The sequence below is a fragment of the Tenebrio molitor genome, chromosome 2, assembly GCF_963966145.1.
Source record: "Tenebrio molitor chromosome 2, icTenMoli1.1, whole genome shotgun sequence".
Taxonomy (NCBI): Eukaryota; Metazoa; Arthropoda; class Insecta; order Coleoptera; family Tenebrionidae; genus Tenebrio; species Tenebrio molitor.
The window spans coordinates 26,960,208-26,971,133 of NC_091047.1; the positions used below are offsets into that span (position 1 = coordinate 26,960,208).

The window sequence follows — 10,926 nt, forward strand, 5'->3', positions numbered from 1 at the left end:
AAAAAAGTTCACGTTTGATAAAAATAAATGTTGCATAAAAAATGTTTATTTTCATAAACCCGTTTTTTTCCTGTTTGTGGCTTTTTATGATTTATTACAAACTGTGATACCTTCCGATATAGAATTAAAAATCAAAAGTCAATATTTTATATTCGACGAGATACTACAATCCTCTGTTGATTGAACTGACAACTTAAGTTAAATATTTCTTATAATATTGAAGACAGTGTAACGGAATATAACCTAACGTTGTGGTACAATATCAGAAACGGAAAAAATGGTCTCAAATTTCGCAATCAAAATAATTGAGACAGTTTTACTTCTTCTTTTTGACCTGTCGGTGTGTTATTTAAATTTGGGAAGTTTTCCGTTAGTTATCTGTTTATTAACTGGGACAAAACTAGATATGACGCTTGAAAGATCCCAATTACAAAATCATGATTGCGCCACAGATCGAAATTTACGGAAACCCACATTAAATTTGTCGTTAATGTTACTTCTCGAATCGCAATTCTAGGACATTTTAAGCTCTTTAACCGAACGAAAAGGTTTATTGCGAGCCTCGGCATCAGTCATATCGCCCAGTCAACGACATTCAAAAGTGAATCCTCTTTAATTAGCTATTTACGACGGCGTTCGTAATGAAGTTATTTATTCGGTGTCGCCCCTGATGAATAAAAAATTCAACTTAATTAACGATAATGAAAAATCAATAGGACACAATCAACACCGACAATGCACCCGTCTGGTCGCAACGTTTTCTTGGGGGGTGGCAATGCCCGCCGGCTTACTTACCCACACGCAGATGGGCTCCCTGATCATAACACTAAACACATCAGAGACATACTGTCCCATGGTCCTCCCGTCCGGCAAAGAAGCGTTACTCTTGTTGGAGTCTTGCTTGTGGATGGCGTTGGCCATGTCACTTTCGCCGGCACTCCAGTTGGGGTCTTTAATCACCTGGGTGGCGAAGTAGATGCACGCGGACAGGGCCAACACACTTCCGGACGAGTACATCCTCAAGTTCGGCACTGGCAGCCGGTCTAGCAAGATCACTGGCATATTGTCACTGTTTACAAACACGATATGTCACAGGGTTGGGGTCGCGCTCGAGCTTACAACGTGACCTCTTGTCTTTTGCGGTCGGTACCGTTATTGCTTGGTCTTCTGAGGCGGACTACAGATGACATATTGTGTTGAGACATCGGAACAGTCGTCGGCGGAGCTGGCGCAATTATTGACTCGATCGTTCTTGTTCTGCACACGCCACTTCTTGTTACTCACTGGTGCTTTTACCGTACGTGTTCTTTAATTTTATACATGTATCGATCATGTGGTGCGCCAGCTGTTCGGGATAGTGATGAGGCGGTAGAACTGTCAAAGTGACAGAGGTCGGTATTGCAGGAAACTGTAAGCACCTCCGCCACAAATCTATTTTAATCGCTGCCACTTCTTGTAAAATACCACTTGCTCTTCGCGTATCAACAGCCGGAAACAACATTAGAATCCCTTTACTTCCTGTATCCTGTATCCACAGAATTTCGAGAAAGCTGTCGCAATATGTATTGCTGGTTGCCGATCTAAAATTTTCACTAACAATTTTTATTTAAATTTAATTAAACAACCCATTAATAATAAAAGTAGTTTAAGAAAATTAACAACGCAAGTAGATGAACTAATACGCTCAAATACAGAAAGAAAACAAAGTAAATATCCATTTAGACATACAACCAAATGGAAACATTACCTACACCTGCTTAAAAAGAAAAAGAAAATAATAATATCCTTTGCAATACCTACCCTTTTAAATTAGATATAAGTTAATTGCTGACAATGATAGTGCAATATATTCTTTCTTTATTATTCACACTGATGTGAATCTTGTTGGACTTAATGAATCCCAAATCCTCTAATTTCCCAAACAGATTTGTTCAAATTGATGTGAATCGTAATATATACGAGTAGAATTGTTAAATCAGATTCAATATCATATTCTCATTTTGAACTGAAGTTATATTTTCAGATTTATTCAGTAACTTAACTATATTATCTTTGAAATACTGTGCTGATAGATTCGTGCAAAAACAAAATGTGTCTTGTCAACACCTAGAACAAAACTAAAATGCTCGAAAATCTGAATTACTTTGGTTCAGGTAATTGTTGTCGTAGCTTTCCTGTGGTTAGCAACAATAAGTTCCTTTGATAGAGACGTACTTTTACTTTTACCAATCGCTTGGACTATTCAAATATCTCAGAAGTGGAACTGTAATAGTCAGTTTCTCTAGAAATGAAGACACGCGACGCCTATTTTGTGTAAACAAAAAAAAAACCGACAGAAGCTGAGATGGAACGACGTCCTTCGTGATAAGAAAGAATGAACAAGAGACCACAAGGAATGACGACCCTTGGAAGTCAATGAAATATGTAGTTAGATATAATAGTTTGTGATGACTTTGGTGATGGCCCATACAATGAGTACATTTACACGGGCCGCTAACGCCGGTGTTATTTAAAACCGGTGTTGTTAAAACTTGTTTAAAACGGGCGTTTACACACGAGGTGTTGTACAGGTGTTAAAATCTACATCGGTGTTGGCGTGGTGTGAATGGGTGTGAGCTTAAAACCTCTTCGCAGTGTGACCAACCGAAATGCTTGAAGATCGGCGTTGGCGGTCGGCGCTTGTTGTTGAGCGGTTGCCAGCGACAACTGTGCTTGTGTTGGCAGGCCTGCTTCAAAACCGGTGTTAAACAAAGGTGGCCATTTACACGTACATTTTACACCCGCTTAGTAACGTCACGCCTGTTGGTAAAGTGGTGTAGAGTTAGTAAACCGGTTTTAGTAAAACCGGCGTTGAATCCCATTTACACGTCAATTAACACCGGTGTTAACAACACCGGTTTAAATAAAACCGGCGTTAGCGGCCCGTGTAAACGTACTCATTATGTAATTAGTTAACAAGTGGACACTTGTATGTACCTGGTACATACAGTTTATATGTACAAGATTCTTATCTCAAGTAATGTTATCTTAAAATCGGTAAATATTTTCGCGCACATTCAGCAAAGTCAATGTTGTAATATTCTAGATTTGATATCAAAATGATGTAATTGTTATCAACAAACAGAACCGGTCTCAGGGGTGGTGCAGCGGATACAAGACACTGGCGCCCCGGGTTGCACATAGAATCCCAGAAAAGAAAAACAGAAAAGAAAATTATTATCAAACGCAGCCGTTCGGAAAATAAGTCTCCTCAAATCCAATTTATTTGTTTACTTTATTCTTCGTTTTAATTTTTTTCTGAAATCATACCAATTTTATCCAAAACTTTTTGACACGAGAAAGTAAACTCCGATTTTATTTCAATTTAATTATTGTCAATATTAAACGTTATATGTATGTAAATTAAATTACAAAAAATAGCTTTTGTGATTCAATAACTCTGTTTAAAAAAAAATTGTATACAATACACGCCAAAAAAGTTTCTACCTGATTCGGTGGTAAAGCTTCACTTTTATACAATTATCTATTGTTCGTATAAATTTGATAAGCATTTTGATGGCTGAGAAATTCTTGAAAAAGTTTTCTGCCCCATAGCCTTTATTATCAGGCCGACCCTGTCAACAATAAGATACAACTAAGTTATACACGTAGATTAGATACCATATTATTTAGTTTAATATTGTGTTCTTGGGTGTTACAATTGTTATTACTGCTGTGTTGTGTTACTCTTTAGTAGTTTTGATTGTTGTTACATTTACATAAAAATGAGTGAACAAGATATCTTGGTATGCTTCTTTTATTATTAAAAATCAACAATCAATCAATCTAGATAACATCCAATTTTTCAAATATATATTTGAGAATGTGGTAGTTAAAGTGCAAGTTACAGAAAATGCAAGAGCTGCATATTTTTCACTGGGAAATTTTTGGAGGGAATTTTCATCAGCAAAATGGAATGCAGAATGTTCAAAAATTGAACTACACGACATTTTTAAAGAGAGAAAATGATCTAGGATAGCTAGGATAGCAACAATTTTAGATATAGTGAAGCAAATAGCATTTGAAATCGTATAAAAAATGTGCACACCACACTCGTAAGTCTCGAATAGGCAATCAATCATGACTCATGACCATGAGTCTCATTGATTACAGTTAGAACACGGATTTGTAAAAAGTTTTGTTATCAGATCATTATTTCTTAAGATAATGCGTCGTAAAGTTTTTTAAATGTGGAAACATGTAAAATACACTTTTATCAACAATGACTCATATTTCTGTCCTAAAATTGGTTGATATAAGTATGTATTATAATATGTAGTATAACAGTTTATTTTAATGTGTTAAATTTATATCAACAATAACATCTTAATAAAATATTATAATAAAAATTGTTCAAAAACTGATCCATTGGCTGACAAACAAGTATTCGCCCGTCTATTTCAACTGCTGGGAATCCATAACACCATTTCTCCATTCACAATTAGCAGCAATAAGAATTTGTTCCTGTATTTCCTGTTCATCTCTGGCAATAATGGATGATAAACCAAATTTTTGATTTGCCCCCAGAAAAAAATGTCCCATGGATTAAAATCCGGACTCTTGGGGGGGCAAAAACTAGGACTGCCCTGACCCATCCATCTATGGGGACACCTGAACCACCTTCGTACATCAGCGGCATAGTGTAAAAAGACCTTCTAAATCGTTGGCCAAAAATTTTAAAAGTTCATTTCCTCCCATTCGATTGAGTACACTAATTATTATAATACTAACTATTCCTGCTTAAATTTTATTTGAAATCTATGCTGTTGACCACTTTCAAAAACATGTGGATTACCTCTCTCTAATAACAATATGTAAATGAAGCAAGTGAAATGGCGATTTCTGGTAAAAATGGTCTCATCTGTCCACAATATACCTTCGACGAATAAAAGCTTCGTTCTTGCTAAGGACCCATCTTGCAAATTACATCCTTGGTTCCGTCAATAGAGACATAAAAATGGGTCCACCTTGCAAAAGGTACAGAAAAGTTTATATTTGGCAAAGTTTATACCTACTATTAGGGGCCGGATTCACCCACGCCAGTTAAAGTTAACTGTAGACTGTAGGTTAAAATATAGCAAAACATTGTTATAACAATAGGTAGGTAGGTAACTAAAGTGACGAAGCATTTTTAACCTACAGTTAACTTTAACTGGCGTTGGTGGATACGCACCTAGGCATATTATTAATATTGCTGAGTTTACGATCTTGGGGGGTTGCCGCTCGCGCCGTCATATTGGAAAATAAGGATGGAAAATCACTTTTTTGCGATTCTTTCATTATCCGTGCGCAATAGGTACGTCTATCTAAAAGTCAGTATGAAAAATGCAGTGCATGTAATTCTCTACGGGCCGGTTGCACCAACGCCAGTTAAAGTTAACTGTACGTTAAAATGCTTCGTTACTTTAGTTACCTATTGTTATAACAATGTTTTCGTATATTTTAATCTGTAGTTAAATTTAACTCACGTTTGTGCAACCGGCCCTACATTATTTGAACATTGAAGGATCCATAGGTACTGTGGTGAGTGGTGGATACCATCTTCATCGAGTCGTTTGGTGTAAAAATTAATCATTTACATCGAGCTGCACCAATTACAGGGTGTTATTGAAGTCCACGTAATAAATTTAATCACCAATAGAAATCTTTAAAATAAACATTTTTTACATGAATTGTTCTTTTTTTTAATCGAATATTTTTTCACATTTTTCTAACCCCTAATTTGACACTTCGCTCATGGAATAAGCACCAATTGAAATGAAAGAGTGAGTGAAAATGTTTTTGTGCGGTGAAGAAAGAACGATCGCTCTTCTAATACTAACAGTTTTTGCTGTGTATTTTAACGAGTCCTACTGGTGGTTAAATTTATTACGTGGACTTCCATAACACCCGGTGTACAAAGATGTTAATCAAAAATCTGCAATAAAATCAGAGCAATTGCAAAAACATCCAGAGTTGATTTGGACGTTAGAAATTTCTTACGAAGTGGTATTTCAAAAGTTAGAACAGCTGTTATTAAATTTGGATGAAAATGTTTATATGTCCGAAAAGATAAAGAACTGGAGAAATGACATCTTATTTGGATCAAGTTGTACTCGTATTTGGAAGTACCTAATCCTAATTGTGCTGTAACAAAATTGCTTATAACGAATTTTAAATACTTATTGCCTTATTGTATGAGCTATTTTCTGAGTGTCTTTATCGTATAGCTAACTTGACATCAAGTCCGTTGCTCAATGTTGATAATGATGTAGCAGAATCGTTCAATTCCGCAGTCAATAAATTTGCAGGCAGAACACGAATAAATTTTTCATTGAAAACTCATACAGGGAGGTATCATGGTTCATGGTTCTGTTGTAAATTATCTTGAAACCATTAACCAAATTAATCGGTGATAATGTAGGAATTTAGATGAAAAGATTTCCGCATCGACGAATTAAAATTGTTTGAAGGGTATAATGTTAACCCAAGTATCGGCAGTTCCACGCAAATTCAAATATTTGAACAATGAAATAAAACCCGCGAAAATTAACAAATGGCCAAGTCGTGATCGTCATAGAAACGGTAAAAACTCTAGAAAACCCATACGTTCTGTGTTTTATACTAAATGGAGGAAGACTAGCTCGAGATGCAAATGGCGGACCTGCAGATTGGGCAAACTTCGAAAGAAAAATACATAAATCGGTGGAAGGACGCCTGTATTTCATTTGCACGAATATAGGAATAAATACGTTCTCGTTTTCATTTACAGCGGTGTTTGATGTAAAACAGACAAACAAATACATAACAACACAATTTATGAACACTAGCCATGAGATTGAACAAAACACAATAAATACAACAAATAAAAGAACAACACGACATCGAGTAAAATATGAAAATAATAACAACCTCCAAAACTCATTCGCAAACGATGGCACACTATAATCTTTTTTAATCGTTAAGTTTTATACAAACATGACATAAGAATGAATAAACAAAACTCCAATTGACAATAATTAAGACCCTAACTGAATACTACGCTCTCGCTCTCTCACTTTCTCGCGTAACACGTGGTTTACCCTCGCGAAGTTAACCTACTTCTCGCCCCCCGATCTATTAGTCCCTAAACTACCGCGGCGCATTCGTCCAAGTCCCTGCGACACCTAACTCGTTATGGGTGCAGTGCCCCGGTTTGTGTTCTCCGAAGCTCCACTGTGAACCCACACATGGTTAAACAGAGGCTTCCGCCAAGGGCGTGAGGAGCTCCACGGCCAGGGCCACACTTCATGGAGAAGCCCTGTGGAACGCCACACCGGCAACCCCAGAAGGCCCCCTTAGTAGGCCCTCGTTTTTCATTGCAACGTGGTCAATCTGCCCCCGAGTCTACAGCCTAATTCCGGCCAAACACGTGCCTCGATTTTCCTTACCGCAAATATGGGGCCGTTCCCGAAATAGACTACCGTTTACCACCCCACGCGCTCCGACCACGTGTTACACAACGCCCCAAGATCTCACCTGCTCATAGGAAACCTGATGATTACTTCATTCGGCCGTATGTACATCATCGGAATAAACAAAGAAACAAAACATACCTGGAACCACCTATGGTAATTTAAACGATCCTTTCAAATGTACGATATCCCGCCTGGTTTTTATTTCCTTTTTTAATAATATAAAGAAACTAAACCGTTTTTCAAAATTCGAAGGACCCAGCCCTATAGAAAATTTTAGAACCTACAAACTGGTTATCGATTCACCAACATAAACATATTTTTGAGCAAGAAATCCGTCATTTCCTGAAAATCAATTTTTAATTAATTAGTTAAAAAATAAACACTTTTTCAAAAAGCAAAGGACCTAGCCCTATGCAGTAAGCCACTATTAACTAACTGCAGTATCTAACCTTCCTTCAAATTAAAAAATGTGGAAGAAAAACGGAATTTTCTAAGTGTTATTTTACCGTAGCTAAGAATTGGCACCAAGGAGCCTGAAGTGGTACTTTCTACTGCATTCCATTCTGAAGACGAACATTCTGGACAAAAATATTCTGTAAATGAAAATAATGTATTTTTATGTAAATTCATTAAATCATAAATTTTCCATAAGTTGTATTTGCTTAATAGTACGTATTTATTCAACCTAATGGCCAAAATTTTGTCTCTAATGATAATGTACTACATATTACTTTCTACCGACGACCAAAACTATAGTATAGTAGTAGTACTATAAAATAGTAAACGGGTAAATTATTATAATATGCAAAATATTGAGCAAACTTAAAGATTTTCTTTTTGATGATAACAAATAAAATTAAGCTTAAACCACTTTGAAATGTCTTCAGTTTTTCACCAAAAATTTCAACCAAAAAGATTTTTTTTAAATGTATTCTTTTGTTTACCTGAAAGTTTTATTATTATCGTTTATCATTTTGTTATCTGTTGATATACATTATAATGAAAGAATGTGTTTTCATTTTTCAGAACAAGATTTGTTCGGCCATATTGCAGAATAAACCGGACGTTGTAGAAGAGACAGTAAGAGGAGGATATGACGCTAATAAAATTATTAATAAATGGAATCCTAGTACTTCAGTTCCTGACCCTGTAAAGTTTAGAAAATGGACCATACTAATGTTGGCGGTATACCATGATTGTGACAACATTGTGAAAATTTTGATATCGAGAGGTGCAGACCCGAACAAGGCAGGAAACGATGGCAACACTCCTTTAATAATTAACATTGAAAATAAAAACTCTTTGGCAATAGGTAAATATTTATTAAACAAGGGGGCTAATACTTGTAAGCCAGATGAAAACGGCAGAACACCTCTATCTTGGGCAGTGTTGAAGAAAAACATTAAAATGATACACACCCTCTTGGATCATGGTGCAGAAATGACGATTCACACAGCACTTTTGGAAGCTATTGCATCGGATGATGTGGTTATCGTCAAGTTGTTAAAGAAAAGAGGAGCTGATATTAATTTGGTGTACCCAAACACCGGAACCACACCTCTAATGCAAGCTCTTAAACTGAATCACGGAAAAGTGGCAAAGTTTCTAATAGAAAATGGTGCAGATGTACATTTGAAAGATAAAGATGGAAAATCTCCCATTGAAGAATGTTTTGAAATGGGTAATTTAGCACTGGCAGTTAAAATAATAACTAAAAAAAATATTAACGTAAACAAGGACTACCAAGATAAGCTGTTCGTTAAATCCTTGCATATGCAAAATTTACCATTGGTAAAATATTTTGTGAAAAAAGAAGTAGATATCAATCAGAAGGATGAAACTGGCAAAACACCGTTAGCGATTGCTTTATCGAATTCTGATTTGCCAACTGTCAAATTTCTGATTGACTCTGGAGCTGAACGAAAATCGGTAAACTCAGTAATTCAGGAAATGGTGACAAAAGATGTCAATTTTGCCATATACATGGAATCGTTGAAGATTACACAACGTGAAATAAAATGTTCCATGACCGAAGGTGATTAATTCTTTCTCTTAGTTACTGTAATATAAGATAAAATTTTGTTATCTGCAGAAAGAAAAGATGTCGCACCGCACAATAACGATATTTTTCCTCTCTAACATCTATCCGAAATCAAACAAAAACAGAACAACATATCGGAACAAAGTTTTCAGAAAATAAACACTTCCAAATTGTATCTCACTATTCTCAATTATCAAATTTTATTGTTCGTTGCAGAAATGGATGGTAGTTAGCGATATAACATTAAACTACATTTGTTGTAAACTGAAAATATACCATAAAAATTCTAATAAACAATATTATTTTCTGACTTGAACTTATTATTTGATTTTTCAAAAATTCTACGTTTTAGTATACTTCGTCCAGCGAGAGATTGGGAGATTTTAAATTGTAAACTTGTAACCCAACACTACAAAATGCACTAGAATACATTAATTAGGGCATATTTTTTAGCTGACGTAATTTTCAGGCTTTTGAATAATAATTAAATAAAATGATAAGTAAAATTTTACAACGTATCCTTTTAGATTTTTACAATTTTTAATACGAATACGTTCTCACAGCACTGCGGCAATGCCATTTCATGTAATGAAATGTTGTGCAATTTGGTTCTTATAACAGATGAAATAAAACAGGAAAGTGGAGTGAATCCAGGTGCTGGATGGATCGGTAAGAAATAGAAAAAAGTTGTAAATGCAAAATTCAGAAGCATTGCGAGAGATCTATGGTTCGAGAAAAAGGAGAAGGTGAAAACAAGTTTTTCAAATAATAAATAAAGCCCAACCTGTGCAACGAACAAAGAGCAACATGTACCCTGTGTAAGGATAAGAGTAGATCAGAATAGATCTTGTAAAAATCTGCAACAAGCTCCTCCGATGCCAGAACACCATTAAACTCTTTATGGGTAATCGCCAGCAGCCATTAAATTCGCAAACTGGCACAGTAACTCGATTGTTTAGATTTCTAGATTAAATGCAGAAGTAGATGGAACACATGGAATCGCTATTTTTCTCAAACACAGAACAGAAACAACACCAAAGCACCTTAATATTTAAAGAAATAGTTACTTTTATATTAAGTGCGTGTTTTTTGTGAATGAAAATGTCTTTTAGGCCGAGACGCAGGTCTCTAAAATTGATGTAGAAACTATATTTATTAATGAATTAGAACGAAAAGAACAGGAATTGAAAAACGGCCGACCGAAAGGTACCGTAAAAGCCGTATGGCAAAAAACGGGAATGGCCTTAAAAAAAAAAAGTATACAGGTAAAAAAAGTCAATTAAATGCAAATAGAATTAACAAAAAAAAAATGGCTATAGACGCCTGGAAAAATAATAAGGGTATAAGACTTAAAATTACTAAATACATATGTATCATTAAAATGTTGATATTAAAGAACATCACACGGGC

The 10,926-nt window shown here is 35.5% G+C and overlaps 2 protein-coding genes across 2 annotated transcripts in view; one reads left to right on the top strand and one right to left on the bottom strand.

The window, feature by feature from the left end:
* The window catches only part of LOC138125110 (E3 ubiquitin-protein ligase AMFR-like), a 55,041-nt gene extending 53,668 nt beyond the window's left edge, over positions 1-1,373 (bottom strand). Inside the window, exon 1 of the mRNA XM_069040386.1 lies at positions 796-1,373. Coding sequence (XP_068896487.1) covers positions 796-1,062 — 267 coding nt within the window. The 5' untranslated portion in view covers positions 1,063-1,373. The remainder of the gene's footprint in view (positions 1-795) is intronic.
* Positions 1,374-3,626: 2,253 nt separating this feature from the next.
* LOC138123729 (putative ankyrin repeat protein RF_0381) lies at positions 3,627-9,832 on the top strand. Its single transcript, XM_069038521.1, has 3 exons — positions 3,627-3,785; positions 8,502-9,510; positions 9,568-9,832. The coding sequence occupies exons 1-3, from the start codon at positions 3,765-3,767 to the stop codon at positions 9,612-9,614; spliced, it is 1,077 nt and encodes a 358-aa protein (XP_068894622.1). The 5' UTR covers positions 3,627-3,764; the 3' UTR covers positions 9,615-9,832.
* Positions 9,833-10,926: the final 1,094 nt, after the last annotated feature.

Coding starts and splice junctions, on each gene's coding strand:
- LOC138123729 (XM_069038521.1), top strand. CDS start 3,765: ATGAGTGAACAAGATATCTTG. Junction 3,786..8,501: donor TGAGTGAACAAGATATCTTG/GTATGCTTCTTT, acceptor TTCATTTTTCAG/AACAAGATTTGTTCGGCCAT. Junction 9,511..9,567: donor AAAATGTTCCATGACCGAAG/GTGATTAATTCT, acceptor TGTTATCTGCAG/AAAGAAAAGATGTCGCACCG.